This window comes from Archocentrus centrarchus (assembly GCF_007364275.1).
Source record: "Archocentrus centrarchus isolate MPI-CPG fArcCen1 chromosome 18 unlocalized genomic scaffold, fArcCen1 scaffold_23_ctg1, whole genome shotgun sequence".
Taxonomy (NCBI): Eukaryota; Metazoa; Chordata; class Actinopteri; order Cichliformes; family Cichlidae; genus Archocentrus; species Archocentrus centrarchus.
In genome coordinates this window covers 9,026,811-9,044,957 of record NW_022060145.1, presented here as the reverse complement: position 1 = coordinate 9,044,957, position 18,147 = coordinate 9,026,811, and the positions used below count along the sequence as shown (strand labels likewise).

The 18,147-nt window shown below is 41.9% G+C and overlaps 1 protein-coding gene across 2 annotated transcripts in view; it reads left to right on the top strand.

Annotated features, from left to right (window-relative positions):
* Window positions 1-18,147, top strand: part of LOC115775184 (RNA-binding protein with multiple splicing-like) — a 41,199-nt gene that overhangs the window by 10,241 nt on the left and 12,811 nt on the right. For both annotated transcript variants that reach the window (XM_030722729.1, XM_030722728.1), the window contains exons 2-6: window positions 5,253-5,330; window positions 6,052-6,090; window positions 9,098-9,160; window positions 11,816-11,966; window positions 15,008-15,135. In XM_030722729.1, coding sequence (XP_030578589.1) covers window positions 5,253-5,330; window positions 6,052-6,090; window positions 9,098-9,160; window positions 11,816-11,966; window positions 15,008-15,135 — 459 coding nt within the window. The remainder of the gene's footprint in view (window positions 1-5,252; window positions 5,331-6,051; window positions 6,091-9,097; window positions 9,161-11,815; window positions 11,967-15,007; window positions 15,136-18,147) is intronic.

The window sequence follows — 18,147 nt, the reverse complement described above, 5'->3', positions numbered from 1 at the left end:
GCTGTTTTTGATCGAAACCTGCCTGCGCGATCGTGTTTGAGCACGCCATAAATGGTCAGTGATTCAAAGGCTTAAACCAGGCCACTCAGCACTATGGAAATATAGGTATGTGACTCACAAGGAACCAATAAAAGCAAACCCAATAAAAGAGTGGCTGAGGGTTTGTCTTTGCTTTTTACTAATCTGCAGAATCTGCTCAACCCCTGGCTTGACCTTCACTTTACTACATCATGAAACTTTGACGTCTCCTTTTACCTGGTGGCAGCTCTTTTACCACTCCCTGCCTTCTTTTTTTTTTTTTTAAGCTAGCCTGATAGAGGCATAAATATAGACTGATATAGTAATCAGCAGCACATGTCTAAAGAAGAGAGCTGCTGATAAATTCACCTGTGAATCATCCTGTATCCAGTGTGTGCAGTCAGCTCCACACTGGACGCACAGAAAGAAAATGATCATATATCACAACAGCTGACGTCAGGAAGTCTCAGGAATGAGATTCAAGCCAAGAATGTCCTTTTGTTCTGAGCGTGCAGAGGACTCATTGTCTGAGTTTGTCTTACCTCTGCATCACATCCAGCTCTTAAGTGGCTGTTATCATGACTGAAGACAGGACCTAAATCACAGATAAGATTTTAGGTAGCTTGGCAAGGAAGGGCTAGATGACTAAGATTTTCTTAATGTGAGCAACTCTGATGTTCACATTTGGCTTCTCGCCACTTAGAGTAAAATTACAACTGTTAAAAAGAGTGGCATATAAATCTGTCGTCTAACTGTGTCAGTGCAAAGCCTAACATCGTTCACCTTGGATGATTTTGGCTTTTTGTTCTTTTTGGTCACGTGCAGCAGCTTCAAGAAGAGTTACGTCCACCGTAACAGCGAACCTGACAGAGAAAACAAACACAGCCCCTGATGGAGATTTCAAATGTAAAGCTTTGGTGTCTTTCTTGGGCCTTATCTGCCTTCAACTCCAGGAGCTTTTTTTAGATTTTTCAGCTTGAGAACCGTTTCTATTTTTGCTGCACTTTTTTACTACCGCATTATTAGTTTTATCAGCCTCAACAGCTGTCAGAGACTGACCTTGCTTGTGTCTGATTGATACCATCCTGTTCTGACTCTTTGTTCCCGTGTAACTCCATATAAGGAGACCTTCAATTGAGTTTATTTAAACAGAACTGCCAGAGACAGAGCGCAGTGAGGGCCCTGCAGGGTTCAGCCCAGCTCAGATAAGATAAGAGCAAAGGTGAGAAAGACGCTGAGGTGAGATTTTTTTATTTATTTATTTATTTTTGTTTAGCTGGATGGGTGTTTTGGCACTCGCCAGCTCTTGCTCCCCCTAGTTGCTAAGCTCCTTTGTTTGTGTATTGCTCTGCCTTTGGCTTCAGTGTTGCTTATCAGGTTACATGTGGGAATGAGGTGCAGTGTGAGTTCAGCAGTTCCTTTGTCCCCTGAGTTGTGAATCCACTATCTAATGAATCTGGGAGCTTTGAATATACTCTGTGTAATTGCATAGCGACGGTTTTATTCTAAATTGAGCCTCGTGTAGAATCAGATTACACTATCATGCTATTGATGTTGTGATGTTTGGAGGAGCATTTTTGTCGTATTGTTTGATTGTACTGTCTTCTGTGCACTCAAGCATTTATCCTTGATGAACCAAGATATCTTCAATTCGGTGAAAGTTCCAGGAAAAAGTGGGATTAATGCCTTTTTAGATTACATGCTCATGGTGACTAGATTTTTGGGGCCAGTGCCAAATCTATACAGACAGATGGATAAACAGATGAGCTGTGTGATGAAAACATGTCTAAATTACCCCAAAACATCCTTTTCTTTTCTTTTTTGTTCTATTAAAAAAATGAAAAAATATCTGGTACCAGTATATCCATGATAGGCCAATATTGGCCGATAATATCGTTTGATCGACTAAATGCTTTTAAATGTATCAATTTTTCCCTGTCTGATTTAAATTTAACAGCACTTTATTAGAAAATTGAGTTTGTTTCTTTTGTTGCCTGGCTGTTTTGTAAAGCTTAATGGAGGTTAAAAGCAAAAATAAAGCTGTTGTGTAAATAGAAGACACATGTTGTGATCAGTGGCGTTTATAGTTAGAAATGCCTGTTTAGCATCTCCTGGACTGACCCTTCATCGAGGGCAGATGTGTTTGCAGTTACATGTAACAAACAGAATAATGCAACAGGATCTGGATTCAGATGTGACAGGGCGTCTCAGCTTCTGCATCCTATAGTGCTGCTCTGTGTTTGATAAATGTTGCCGCTGGTGCTAATGGGCGCGCATGTGTTACAGGACTACTGCTGTTTACATCAGTTTTTTTAAGGACACATTGCCGATTGCATAACTTAAGGAATGGCGCTTTTAGGCCCCTTCTGCATCTGAATGGGGCACCCTGTGTCCTATCTTACTGTGTTGGACAAAGTCTCACAAAAAAAAAACCCAAAACAAAAAAAACCAAACTAATTATTTTGAACAATACCTGAAACAACAGTGATATGAGGCACTTGAGTTTGTAATTACTGGAGTGAGGCAAAACCGAACATATATGAAGGGTGTTTGTTGATTTTGGAGAGGTCTCTGTGTACGCATAACTAAAGGGACACAGTGCTGTGTGCTCTCTGTGATGTTTGTTGACTGATGTTCAGGGTTTGTCCAAACACCCGTTTGTCCTGTGTGACTTGATGTCATGTTTTCTCTGCACACAGGACATATTCTATTACATATACTGTTTATACACATAGATTTTTTTTTTTTAATAAAGAAGGGGCTATGAGGCCTCCTCTTTTTTAGTGTGAGATTTGTTTGGACAGTGTGAGAGTGAAAGACAAAGTGAGTAAATGCGGGTGGAGCTGGAAAACTTGTATGATGTACTGTCTAATTGCATGTGGAAAATACTGCGAGCAAACCGTGGCTGTCTCCATCAGTTAGCAGTGATGTATATCCCCTGTCTGAAATTTATGTGTCCCAACAGTAAATACAATGCAGCCTTGTGTAATTTAGTTGCAGTTTGCTATAGAAAAATAACTTCTCACTACTTTATATTATTGATTGTGTGAAAAATACGGTGATTGCTCAGCATTAGATAATGACACCAATGGCAATAGTGAGCCATCAGCTGGTTAGCATAGGTGGCATAAAATTCAAGTGCACATGCATTTCAAACTTAATAATATGGATGTAGCCACTGTGACGTCACCCATGAGCTTATGGACTTCTGTCTTAAAGACTCAAAATTCTTTTGAAACTGGATGTGACTGTCAGCTAGCACTGGCTAGCCTGGTTGTCAGGGGGTTGCTGCCTGTTGCCAGGTGAAATTGGTTGTAAAGAGAGTGCTGCACCAAAAAAAATCTCCTTGTGATTCCTTTGGTTGGTAGCAGGTTGCTGGAGTCACCCTTAGTTTGCATAGAAGATAAGCTAAGCTAACTGGCAGCTAGCTGTTGCTTTGGATATATGCAGGGGTGAAAGTAGTTTCAAATTCTTGCCGGTACTGTGACAAAAACCGTGTGTGTTGCCTACCAGTATAAGGCAGAAATTAGAAGCGCTTGACAATGTAGAATATATTTTTTCAGTTGTTAAGGAACTGAGATGTTTGCACACACTGATAAGTGATTTATGTTCGTCCTGTCCCGATGCAAGCGGAGGTTCTTTAACGTCCGTGCACCACCTGTGTAAAATGACACAGTCCTTTAAATGCATCAATCCCCTTGGCAACCACTTAGTTTTGGAGGTAAATGCACTCTCGTGTAGCATAAATGAAATCTCCGGTCATAAGCAGTGTTTTCGAGCTGTGCTGTGTTGTTGAAATCGAGCAGAATAACTTGAAACACAATTAGTTAATCTCTCTTTGCTTTTAATTGGGATATTTTGTAACGAGCAGACAGACATTAAACGTAGCAGTGAACGTTTTAAAGGCTGGTCGTTGACAAAAACCTCGAGCTCCGAGGGGAGAGAAGCTAGCACGAACAGCTCAGAAACAATTTGAAATGAGAAAAAAAAAAAAGCTATTTATTAACTGATTAAGTCGTGTTTTAGACTGCTTATTGCTGGCGGATCTATTCTGACCCAAAGTGCAGCCGTGACCGGTTCTGAATGAACCAGTTTTAGAGCTTTACAGCAGACAGCCGCTCTCCCTCTTCCAGGTACTGCGTACTGGCGCAGAATCTTTTAGTGGTATGCAGTACTGGACCGTACCGGCTTACTTTCACCCCTGCATATATGATACAAATGTGACAACAGTACCAAATGTCTTGTCTAACATTCTTCAAACAAACCAAAAAAAAAAATACTCAATACTTTTTCAATTGCAGTTCTCCCTTTAGTTTCCAAATCCATCCATCCATCCATCCATCCATCCATCCATCCATCCATCCATCCATCCATCCATCCATCCATCCATCCATCCATCCATTTTCTTCCCCCTTATCCTTTTTCAAATTTATTGCTATTCTCTGTGCATACAGTGCACCAGAAGAGTTCACCCCACTAACCCACTTGAAGATGTCTGGTATCTCTTTCTCTGATGTCACCTACCTATTTTTCATCATCTAAGGTTTGACACTGAGGGGGTTTATGCACTTTGTATCCTCAAAAAAAAAAAACACCACTAGAGAATCCACACTTAAAATGAAAAAGTTTTCAAAAGAGCACCAAGTTTTACCTGCAGTGCACCTACAGTGATCGTACTGCGTTCATTTCCTCCTTATCATTACATATAATAACATAAGAACTCCATTTTTCCCTGAAAGTGCTTTTATAGTTACTCTTATTTTGCACCCCCCCAGGGTTTTGCACCTTTTCTGACTGTGGACTGTGGACCACAACAATTACATTTCCATTTAGTCTGCTGTAGCTAACGTTTACATTATAATTCCCCAGCAATGCCAGCTCAAGTTGCAAGTTGAAAAGTTCAAATGTAAAACAGAGGCTAGAGCTGCGAGGGAGGGTTACCATAAAACACAGCAGGTTGTAGATTACACAGGAGAACACAATGCACTTACTGTAGAACTCGGTGTGTGTCATAGTGTGTTTGCTGAACTGAAAGGCATCTCTATCTGGATTTAAAAAGTTTATCTTTTAGTGTAAAGCCAGCCCAAGTAACTGTTTAACTCATGCTCATTGTCCTTTTCCTCCTAACCTCATCTGTTATTGTCAGAAAGGCAGTGTAGCTATTTATAACTGGTGGAGGTTAATGAAAAATACATGATCTCTCTCTCTCTCTTTCTCTCTCTTGTCGTCCTCAGGTCCGAACGCTATTTGTCAGTGGGCTACCACTGGATATTAAACCACGGGAGCTCTATCTCCTCTTCAGACCATTTAAGGTATGTTTGTATGTTTTAAATGGATGGCCTGTAGCTATTCTTAGCAGCTTTCTTTCCAGCAGTCAATGGGACCTCCATTAATGGTGATGAAATAAACGGCAATGGAAACTCTCCCGCGAGGTTCAAGTGTCTGTGTTCTTAAAGCCGAGGTTCAGTCACATCTTGATCCATGGGAAGCTTATGTCTCATGGAAAAATGGCTCAGTGCCTGCGAAACAAAAACAAAGCTATTTGATTCACCTCAGAAGCTCCAGTTTGTTGCAAGCACTCACAGACCCAGAGTTTAGTTCAGGTGAATACATGTAAATGTTGGAAGCTTTTTGGACTATCGACCAAGACTAACGCACCTTAATGGTGCAGCAGCAGCGCTGTTTAAGTGATTAATGCATCTAATCGCTCACTTAAGCAATGTTCATGGTATGTGCTCTGAGTAAATGGTTTGTATCACGAGTGTTGAAAGCAGTAAATCTTGCTTAATCAGGTAAGACACAACAATCTGGTCCATATGGTCTTCATTAGAGCACCGTGACCCCAACTGTCAAGCTTAGTCAGCTGTTGACCCCGCCATGCCAACATTTTTTAGTAATTTAGCAAAAATGGTTTTTGTAAATGCAAGTGGTGCAAGCTTTTTAGACACTAAAGTTCCTTGTTTAATACTTGCTTTGTTTTATATATATATATATATGTTTATACTGCTGACATTTTCTTTTCTGTTTTTTCAGGGCTATGAAGGCTCCTTGATAAAGCTCACTTCTAAACAGGTATGCTAACAGTCTGAGATTTGTGTTCGGTTCAAAGAAAGTGCTGAATGACGCCAGTGAGTCTCTGATCATGCTGTTAATATCTGCCGTACTTCTTGCTTCTTGCATACTTCTTCAAGAGCTTTACATTTTTGGTCTTCACTCTTGGTGTCTTCAGCTTGTTGACAAAGAAGGATGAGCACTCTGTGCCAGGAAGAACCTTTAATAAAAAAAAAAAAAAAAAACTTACGAGAGGGAGAGTTTGATAGGAGGGAAAAAGTGTTGCACCAACTTGCCTTTGGCAGTAGGATGTAGTGCTTGTAGTCACAGACAGCCGACTCTGGTGGGATATGCGAGGACGAGGAAGAGAGACGGGGTAAGAATTTTGAAGTGTCAAAGTGAGCGTTTTGACAAGAGCAGTACTGATGGTGGAGTTTTGCCTCCAGGGTTGCGGCACTGAAAATGAGCCCAGCTGGCAGGTGTCCACGACCAGAGTGGAGCAATTTAGCTTCGTGTCAGCGTACTTGTTGCCACATTACGCTGTTTCTCATAAAGACGTGACATGCTCTTTAGAAGGGTTTAGGGCACTTTGGTTTAAATGTGCTGAGTGTAATACCTTAAACCTATCCCTAAAACCAAGAACAAAGGAAAGCTTTTTTAAAAAAATACAGTCCCAGTTCAGTTAAGATTTCTCATATAAATAAATAAAATGTCTGCAGGCAGAACCCAGAGTTTTGGGTGCTGTTGTTCTGGGTTTTTGGAGAAGAAGATGTGACCATATTTGGACAAGACAATGGAATGCTACGCTATGCACTAAGGCTAGCAATGCAAAGACATACTTATCTACTTATTAGTGCTGAGTGACAGACTAATAAAATATTAGGATTTCACTCAATAAAACTGAAGCATAGATGTCTTGTGGATGGGCTGTACATTATATGGACAAAAGTGCTGGGCCACCAACAGCTTACACCTACAGGAGCTCCTCAGAGATGGACACCCACGCCATGAAGATCCTGGTGCACAGTTTTTGTGCTGATGTTCATGCTAGAGGAGGTTTGGTGCTCTGCAGTTACTGAGTCACCAGAGCATCAGTGACTTTTCGACATTCTGCGCCTCATCACTCAGCGACCCCCGCTCTGTATCTTTATGTGACGTGCAGCTTCAGATGCTCTGGTTTTTAAACACTTCCTCTTTGCAAGGATCCATTTACAGCTGATGGTGGAATACCTAGGAGGGACAAAATTTCATATACTGACCTATTGCCACAGTGGCATCCTGTTACAGAGTACCACACTCAAATTCACTGAGCTCCTGAGAGCAATCTATTCTTTCTCAAATGTTTGTAAAGACAGACTAGGTGCTTGGTCATATACACCTGTGGCAATGGGGCTGAAAACACCTGAATTCAAAGATTAAGAGGTGTGGCCCAATACCTTTGTCCATTTAGTGTAGCTCACAGGAGGCCCTATTATTTGTCAGGCAGTTCCATTTGAATTAGCGGCGGTGAGGCCAAACTACAGCTCGCTGTGTTGGGACACCTGCCAATTGAAGCAGCCTGTCCCCTAAGTTTAAGCTTTACCCCTGTCAAGATAGATGAGTTATAAAAAAAATCATATACTATATAGCTGTTAAGAAGGGGGAAAATGTCCATGGAGACCAAGACTTCTTTTTGCAAAATGCTTTTTAGTGCTGTTTAGTGGACATTTAAAAATGGGAGTCTGTGGGGATTGACTCAACTTGGTTGTCAACCTCAAGTGGCCACTAGAGGAACTGCAGATTTTGGAATGTCCTGACTGGCTTAATTTTCCAGCCCCCACCCCACCCAAGTGCCATCTTCAACAAGAGAAATGTTAACCAATGCTTATGTTAAATCAGTTCTCGCAAAGTGCTGCCCACCATTCCTCAGGGTTTGTTTAGAGCAGCTCTCCTCCCTGCTAATGGCAATGACAACGGCCACGCAAATCAATCGATCTCCGTCTCTCTGTTCCAGTCCAAGAACTCTCAGCCATGTCCATATATAGCAACAGCCAGATCTCAGACCCTTTCTATTTATATTCCTGTTATGCTTCCTCCTTCTGACGTCTTCTTAGTCTTTCTTTTTTCTCTTTGTGTTACTTTTTGTTTTTCCTCCCTCTCTCTCCACATCCTCCTCCTCCTCTTCTCACTCCACTTCTTCAAAATTCCCATAACCCTAGACTGCTTTTCCAGATCACACGCAGCAGTGTGACCCATGGGAGTAACATGTTTAGAGTTTTCTGCCCCCCCCCCCCTCCCACCTCCTCCCAACGTCCCCATCCACATACAAGACAAAAATATGTATTTTCTGTTCATATCTGCAGTCAGTTAGAACTTCGACAGCCACACCCACACCCTTGTGTGTGTGTGTGTGTTTTTTTTGTTCTGTTTTGTTTTATTTTGGGACTTTTTTCTTTTTATTTCTCCTCACCTTTACTGTTGCGGGTACCAGCTCCGAAGTGATGTCGCCGGAATATAAAAGGAGTGTCAGTGAAATAGATGTGAACAAGATTATGCTGCACTGACAGGCCTGTTTGAGGACGTCTTAAAAACTTTTTCTACCTAACGCTTCACTTGCTTTCGTTTTCACCTTTAACCCTGAGATTCCCTCTCTCTCTTTTTTTTCTCCCTTCATATCTCTTCTCCTTTTTTCAGCTTTTACTCCCTTCTCTGCCTGTCTCACACTAACTCTTACATGCTTGTTCTCACTCCTACATTGCCCGTATTTGGGCAAAGGGGAGCCGAATGATGAACTGTACAATGAAAGTGCGTCCAGCCTCCAATCCCCCCCCACCCCCCCCCCCCCCCCCCCCCCCCCCCTTTCTGTCAAAATGGTTTTATAAACAGGAGGGAGAGACAGAGGGAGAGGGAGGCAGAGAAGGGGGTTGGGTGTGCTAAGAAATAAAAAAAAATATAAAAACATGTCTTTGTCACTCAGACAGAAATGCCGACTCAGTTTTCTGCCTTAAACCATGTTTCTTTCTTTTGTTCTGTCTCCTTGTCTCCCCAGCCAGTGGGGTTTGTCAGTTTTGACAGTCGATCAGAGGCGGAGGCTGCTAAGAATGCCTTGAACGTAAGTGTCGTGCCCTCTTTGTGCTCGTGAAATCTCATCTTTTCTGCCTTTAGTGCAAATGTATTTGATAGCAGGGGAAATCCAGACGATCCTACATTTTCTGTTGCACCCAGAAAGGCAGAAAAGTGAAGCAGTGGAGGCAAATATATCACAGCTGCTCTAAATACCGTGCGTCTGAATGTTTCTGTTTGAGTAAATAAAGCCTTTTTTACTTTAAGCTATGTAAGGGCTCCTGCAAGGTCAGGAGAAAATTATACATTCTTCCACATATAAATAGAAGATATTGATCTAGGGTTTAATTTTAATCTCACTTATTTCACAGTGTAGCTCAGTAGAAAGCCTTGATGAGGCAGACTCATAAAGCAGAGCCCATCCTCACAGGGTTTTATTCAGCTCTCTTGAAACAAAGTATAGGCAGCAGGCTAACGAACGCTGCCTATCTCACACCTTTGTTTTTCCACTGTTGTTTTTGTCTCAGTATGCGCCGCCCCTCCGATTGCCTCTTAAGTTTTTGTTGATGTCTCTGTCACGGAAATGGATCTCTTTTTATCGCCCTCTTAAAGTGCGGCCATGGCAATGCGAGTAGTCTGTCAAGTTTCAGACGTTGAGATATCAGCGCTCATCAAAGGCAGAGCAGAGAGTTGAAGAAAGGATAAAAAATTATCATCTTATTATGAGCCAACAACAATGAGAGTGTTTCTGTAGACTCGCTCAGTGGGGCTGAGAATTCAACACTCCTCTTGTTTTTCGGGGAAAGCTGCGTCCCAGGGGTCATATGGAGATAAGCCAGATTCTGCAAACATCTATCTGCATATTGAAATATGGGAAAGACACAGAAAACTGTGGGAGATTTTGGGGATTTGTTTCCTATCATAGTAGTTCTGTTAAATTTCCTCCAAACTATGAGCCTCTAAAACAAACCTGAATTATTTCAGCAGCACCATTCCAGCAATCATAATCAAAGCTCTTCATGCAGAAGATGTTATAAAAAGACATTTCAAGGTAGATATTCAACTCATTTCAAGCAGAGCAGTGCTCAGGCCTCATTATACCCATGTACCTTATTACACCTCTGCAGCTTCTGCTGGCAGAAGCCGCGAGTGCACTGAGCCGAGGCAATCCTAGTTAATTCCCTCCCCTTCATGAGAAGAGTCATCCCTCACTTGTTTCAGCTTTGCTTCGCCCGAGCCTGCAGGGATGAGCTGAGAAGCCCGTCCTCGCTGCTTCTCGCTTGTTTGCTGCAGAGAACTTGTACTCCTGGCTGCGTTTCTCCTCTGTTGATCTGACCTTTGTGCTTTTCTGTATCGTCTACAAGTGGTCAAATTAGGTTAATTTCAGCTGTGTTTATGGTCCTGGTAGAATTCTTCCTTGCCTTATTGTGTCCAAGCAAAGTAAGGAAACAGCGTCTTTGTTGATGCCACATTCCTGATTTTTTTTTTCTTTTCTTTTTTCCGGCAAAGAGGAAAAATTTGATGAACATCTAATGGAAGAACCTTTTTTTTTTGGCTCATCATGAGCAGTGGCATGTCAGAGCGCTTTCAGGCTTTCAGGCAACTCAGGCATCTCAAGAATTTGCCAAAATGTTTGGCCCACTCTAAGCGGTGATTCTTGCCGTACGTCAGGGTATTTGATGTCATGATATTAAATTACATTGCAGTTCAGCGGGGAGCATAGCGAGGGCCTTGTGGCCTGTCTGCTTGTCTTGTAAATGACATCATGCGCCAGCCAGGTTTGTGTCATCAAGTTTTGATTTCCCATTGCACGTGTCGCTCAGAGTAAAAGCCCGAGCAGCTTAAAGCCAGCGTCAAAGGCCAAACGAATGAAAACGCTGTCGCCACGCCAAGATTTCAACAGTAAACTGTGTTTTGAAATTCAGATGATGAAAAGTGGACAAAGTGACAATTCCAGATCAATCTAAACAACAGACAACAAGGCAGGAAGTGCAGCAGTGGAAACTGTACGCGCCATCTAATAACTGCTGTGGACTAAATTAGTCTGCTTTGTCACTACTTAAGAGACATCACAAGACAGCAAGTCTGCCAGTCGCTCCCTATTACTTACAACATCATTGCTTTACTGGTGAGCACACTTATTTATTTGGTCAGCCTGTTTGCCAAACCAAGAGTATTGCTGTGCTTTGCTGCTGAAGATTTCTGCATGGAAATGCTGGGGTGGGCTTTTCGACCACTTCTAAGGGCTAACTGTGAACACGAGCTTCTCTTGCTTTAATCATAACCACAATTGATTTGATTGTATGGAGTTATTCTGAGAAATTATTATACTGTGTGCATAAAACGTTTATACAGGAATCAGTTATGGCTAGAGGCAAAAGGCTTTCAGTCTAATCCGAGCTATCAGCTTTGTAAAATGTGACATGATCCAGTACAGTTGTTAAATTCACCTGGGTACCACTGAAAACACAGAATATAATTCAAGCAAAACCCCTGAACATAAAATATGACAGAATTCAGAGTTTGATTATTGAATTGTGATTATTGAATTTAGTCGCTCAGCTAAAATGCTTCATATTTACTTTTTTAAAGATTTGTCCACCTCTGTCACTCCCACTGCTCTGACACACCAGTTCTAAAAATGTGGACTAACGCTTTCCAGTCAACAATATTTGCACTAACATATCTTTCTCGTTAATCTCAGGGGGTACGTTTTGACCCAGAGATTCCCCAAACTCTGCGGCTGGAGTTCGCCAAGGCCAACACCAAGATGGCCAAAAACAAGCTGGTCGGTACTCCCAACCCCCCACCAACCCAGCAGAGCCCTGGACCACAGTTCATAAGCAGAGACCCATGTGAGTGCTCCAACTGTTTGTCCCCAAGTTTGTCTTACTTTTTACAGTGCCCGTCTGCATTGCTGCTTCCTACTGGCCTGGACAGCTGTTTCCTTTTAGGATTTTCTTGTTGTTTTTGTAATAGAGGTGCTGTTCAGTGCTTTAGTTGTTACTGTGCATGAAAAAGAGGTTGTTGAGTCTGCTGCAGATCGCTTTAATTGAATGCTGTTTTGTTTGCTCCTCAATTAAACATTTACGTATTTGTCCCTGAGTGAAACATGTGTTTTGTGCAGGCGTGTAAAGCTAGTTGTCTTTGTGATGTGTTAACTGATGGGTTGTTAGATCAATGATTCATTAACAGAGCATGTTCAGCTTTAACCGCTTACTCTAATAACTTGGAGTCAAGGTCTCTGAGTACACTGTGTGTATATAATTTGCTAATGTGACCCTGGACCTTTTTTCCTTGTAGTTAAATGTTTTTCCTAGAGTTAAGGATTTAGCAAGAATCAGCTATTGATAGTTAAACATAGGCCAGCTGTGGTAGTACATTCTTCCTGAGTGACCAAGCTGCTTTTATCTTCGATCTTTTTTTTATTTTTTTATAGCCGGAGAAAGGGCGTGTACTTGAGGCCCCGGAGGAAAATGGAAGGAAACGATTAATGAAACCATGACGTAATCACTAGGAGAGAAATTGCTGTCATTTCCTGATAAGAGATGTTTAAATCAGCCATTTTTTTTGTGATCATGCTTGGATAAATGGTTACCAGGAGACACGGAGAGCACAGGGAATGCTCCTCCAGATTATCTGCTAATTATCCAATGAGCTGCTGTGTTGTTTTTTTTTCCCCCCTGCATTTTTAAATGTGCACTCGCTCTGTATGGCTCCGCACCATCTCTTCACTCATGCACCGTTGCTCTTTTTTTTCACAGTCACTTTGCACTTGACTTAGCGAGTAAATCATGATGTCTGACATTGTTTCCTCTCAACCTCTCCTGAAGTATGAGATGTAATTATACAGTGTAAATGACCGTTCTTAGCTACTGTTGCTATACCTGTGAAAGTTTTTGCATAATACATGTACAATTTACACTGATCAAGTTACAAGACTTCCCGTTGAAATGATTAATTAGTGAAACTAAATGTCCTGGATTTCAGAAAAGGCTAGATAAAAGTATCTGCAGCTGATGGACATCAGTTTTCCTGGATAAAATGATGACAGTTCCAGCTATATGGAATTAGCTAATAAAGCTTGTAGTAGTTCACTGAGTTAGTTAAAGGCAACATTTTGAGGTTGACTTAGTCTATAAAAAGGGTCCTATATGCATCCAAGATGTTGTTAGGGAGCTAGTGTCTGCCTTTAGACTCTCCTCCCACAGTTACATACAGCTGTATTTATTACCTATAGTTATGTTTTAGAGTTAAGCAGCCACTTAACTGATCTAAATTAACTCACGCATCGTAACCAAGTAGTTAGTAGTTGGTGGCTCCAGAAGGAAAATACTGTGTTAGTTTGCTTTCTAGCTTTCCCAGATATTTCTTAGCATTTGAAGCAGTGCTGAGTTAGACATGCAGGTAGTAAAGATGTAGGCCAACATGCTAACCTGTAGCTTTGAGGAGATTTGAGAGAAACTTTTTTTTCTATTACAAAAAAATTAATAGGCAATAGAAAAAAAGCCTGGCCACTTAATCATAATTAGATCATAAAAAACAAAAAACAAACCTCTTTTATTCTCATTAATTTTTGATTACCGTATTTTTCGGACTATACGTCGCTCCGGAGTATAGGTCGCACCAGCCAAAAAATGCATAATAAAGAAGAAAAAAACATATATAGGTCGCACTGGACTATAAGTCGCACTTTTTTGGGGGGGGGGGTGTTGATAGAATCCGAGACCCAGAGCAGAAATTCCATCTTGAACGGCAATTTAAAATAATAATGGATTAAAGAACAGGACGAACACGGTTACACCTACGTTATGCTAACGTAGCACATTCAGCTACATGACGCACAACGAACACGTGTTCGGTATGTTAACGTAACATTAAGTTATTCAGATAACCATAGCATAAAGAACATACTAACAAGTTAACCAAACCATCAATCCATTGAATTCTTCATCCTCGGTGTCACTTCTAAACAATTCCGTACACTCCGTAGACGAAGCGCCGCTTCCTCTTCTGTGTCGCGTTAGTCAGACTCGTCGTCAGCTGCAGTTCCAGTTATTCCAGCCTTTCTGAATCCCAACAGGATGGTTTGTCACTGAAGCCCATGTTTTCTTGATCCATCCAATGACTTCCAGGAAAGTTGGGTGGCGCATTCTCCCAGTTGCCGTTAAGCTGTGCTCTCCATCCACCATCCACTGCGCCCACAGGTTACGCAAGACTGCCTTAAAGCTGCAGTTCACGGAGATGTCAAGTGGCTGGAGTATTTTGGTTCATGTGTTATAAATGTCACATATACGTCGCTCCGGAGTATAGGTCGCACCCCCAGCCAAACTATGAAAAAAGTGCGACTTATACTCCGGAAAATACGGTAGTTTGATACGTGAATGATCTTTAAACATTAACACTTTAGCTGGGCTTTAACAGCTCCATGTGGATATCGGGAAGATGGAATCATCATACAGTATTGTGGATGTTTGTAATGTGATTTCAGTCCCAGTTTTCATTGCTGAACCAACCAAATCACCATCAAAATGGCTGCTGTGAAGAGATGTGCTGTTTATGGGGGGGTTTCAGCTAAGTCTTCCAACTCAGCGGTCTTCTTCTTTGGGCAGTTATTCCTAAACTTTCTGGAAATGAAGTCAAATTTCAGTGCTTACCAGGACATAAAATCTGCATGTATAGAATCGTCTCCCAAACCCGATGAAAACTGCTTAAAAATTACTTCTCTGGTTTAAACAGGCGGTCACGAGGAAGCGACTTCAGACATTTGATACTCCCCCAGCGTGCACCTCCACAATCACCACCATCACCGCCACCTCCGCTCTGTCTCTCTAGCCACCTCACCCATCCACTTGCCACTCTCCTCACTCCACTCCTCCTCTTCTTCTTTCCACAGATGAGCTCACAGTGCCTGCTCTATATCCCAGCAGCCCAGACGTGTGGGCCTCATACCCGCTGTACCCGGCGGAGCTGTCGCCGGCCCTTCCACCCGCTTTCACCTACCCCTCCTCGCTCCACGCTCAGGTAACCTGCAAAACCCACCTCCCCTCCCCCACCGCCACTGCCGCCTCACTCACCTAGCCCACGTCACAAACAGCTGCTGCCGTCAGCCCTGTTATCACTCTCTGCTCCATCCCACAGACGCACACAGCACCCATTGTCACTGTTAAACAGTTACGGTGAAATCAAATGTCTAATGATTCCACTTGTGTTGTTTTCGTTTTTTCACAAAGGTACATGTATTTTTTTGGGGTGGGGAGTTATTTTTCTTGCAGGCAAGCAAATATATGGAGATCTTATTTTAGGTGTCCTCACATGTTAAATAGCATACCCAGCATCATTCAGCGGTATCAGTGTGAACAAGCTGGTTCTCACACAGACGCATATAATCCCACATTTTCTGTGGCTGAAGGCCATGCCTGTAGCACAGTGAAGGCAGAATTTTGATATAATTTCATTTTTACATAGATAGTGAAATTAGTGAGTTTATAAATAATTGAATTGACTGTCCATTTTCGCCAACCCTTCTCAGCGGCGCTGTTACCCGATCCCAGGAACTTCCAGAAATCGAACTAAACTTACTGCACTCTCACTGCGCTCTCACACTGCATGTCAAAAAATGGGGCCCATGGGTTGGGCTAACTTTTAGGAGGTCTAAGTAGGAAAAAGAACTCTTGCTTTTCTAGTCTTATGCCCACACATAAGACCACAAGCCCGAATGTGTCCATGCATTCATACAGTACAGTCTAAGCACCTCACATCCACAGACAGTTTAGAATCACCAGTTGACCTATCATACATGGCTTTGGGCTGCGGGAGGAAGCCCACACAGGCACAGAGAGTACATGCAGACTCCACATGGAGGCTACAAATGAGGAGCCTTCTTGCTATGAGGTGGCAGTGCTAACCAAAGCACTACCATGTAGTGTGAAGTAAAGAATTCAACATCAAGATAGTGTTGAAAAAAATGGGATAAGGTCCACCATCACAGGGCACAGTTCCCAGTTCATGTAAATCGATGAAAATTCTGACGTTTCATCCGCACAGCTAAAATCTCCAGCTGTACAAAGGGTTTGCATCATCATCTTACCATCATCTACCTCATTAATTACAGCAAATCCTTCTTTTTCAACCAACCGCGACCCAGTTTATTGAGATCTTCTAATCTGCACAGCTCCGCTGTGAGTTCACATTAAAGTTCATTATTGATCTCTTGAAATTCTTCTCATGAAGCCTGTTTGATGCAGGCAGGCCCTCATGCAATCTTAATACTAGGTATACAGTACATACTGTTTTTTTGAATGCAAGCTTTCATGGATCACTGCTCAGTCTGCAGTGTTTCAAGCTCAAAATGTTCTTGAGTCATCCGGTGTTGCTTTTCTCTGCTAGAGAGAATATTAAGGATAATATAGATACTAAGGTTGTTTAAGTATAAAGCCCCCCCGGACAGAGACAGTAGCTGAAGCTCAGATGATGTCAGCATTTAAAATGAGTGCAAGAATCTGCAAGATTCTGGCATTTCTCCATATGCATCAGGTATATGCACACCAGTGGTGGCCCATGACTGAAAAAAATTGAGGACAGAAGGAAAATCAACTCATGGCTTCATGTTATTTTATAATATTTGGTGTCTTCACTTTTACTCCGCAATGTAAACTTAAGCAATAAAACAATGGCTTGCAAGATCTCTTAAAAACAATCACTGTGGGCTGTGGATGAAAATGATGAATCAAGTATTTGAAGCCTGTCAACATCCAGCCTACAGTAGGCTTTGGTCATTTGGATGAACTGGCCCTTTAAATGGTCCAGAAGGACAGACGGCACTGTGTATTTATGTGAAGCCCATAATAATAATAACCCAAATAATGAATTAACAAATTACCCGCCTGTGTGTTGTATAACAAATTTAACAAGAACCATGTTTTTGACTTGAGAGAGTCCGCTTAGTTAGTCCAAGCTGTTAAAGCAGGGAGGTCTAAGGCTGCGCCATCATTGCAGAGCTCTCCATCCTGTCCCCGGCAGGGTCCAGAGACTGCGCTCCACATCCACTCTCTGTTAGTCCTTCAGGGCTGCTGCAGGAAGCCAAGTGTTGACTTGATGTTAGCGTTGGGTAATACATGTAGCTGGCAACTGGATGATTTAAAAAAGAAAAAGAAAACTGTAGTAGGGAAAAAATGATTTTTGACTCTTCAAAAAGCCTAATTCAAATGTCATGTCACATTATAATAAGATACTCCATCTCTTTACAGAAGTTAATCACATTTGTACGATACAGGGATCTGACGATTGAGTGAGAGAACGCAGTGGCAGTCTTGCATTCAGGGTGTTCTGCTTGAGGATGTCCTCATTTTACGTGTCCTGCTCACTAACAGACAAGCAGGAATACAGTGAAAGTGTATTAAATTAATGGAAGGGGTCCCGCCCTGAAGATGTCAGACTCAGTGCTGGACTGAACAATAATTCAGGCCGGGGACATCATCTATCAGGCCACTCTGTGCATGCAAAACATCAGACTGCTTATACTGCAGGCTAACTCTGCCTGCTATTTAAGGCTGTCACAGTATCAGGCTATCATTATACCAGAGTATGGTATCACCTTATTCTTATTATTGTGATATTTAAAGAGGTTATTAAAAAAAGAAATATGCTTGTAAATCACACCTGAAATACAAGTAGGAGGAGAGGGTCTGTAAGCATAACTGTAAAAAAGCTCTCCAGAAAGAGCAAAAATTTGGATATTATGTGTATTAGCAACTATGAGCCACAGCTTATACTTTTTAACCAAAGAGTGAGATACACTAAGTTTAAACTTTCCAACGTTTTTACATCGAAGCATCAAACAAAAGTGTCAGAAAACTTCATACACATTCACTGAAACTGGTCATGAGCTACACTGAGAGCTGAAACTCATTTTTTTATTCTCTCATGCTTTCCTCCATCTTTTATTTTTATCTATTTAGCATTAGCTGTTTGCCTTGCAGGGAGAGCGAGAGACTACATGTGCTCACTAATGTGTGTCTTTGTCGTGCACACCTG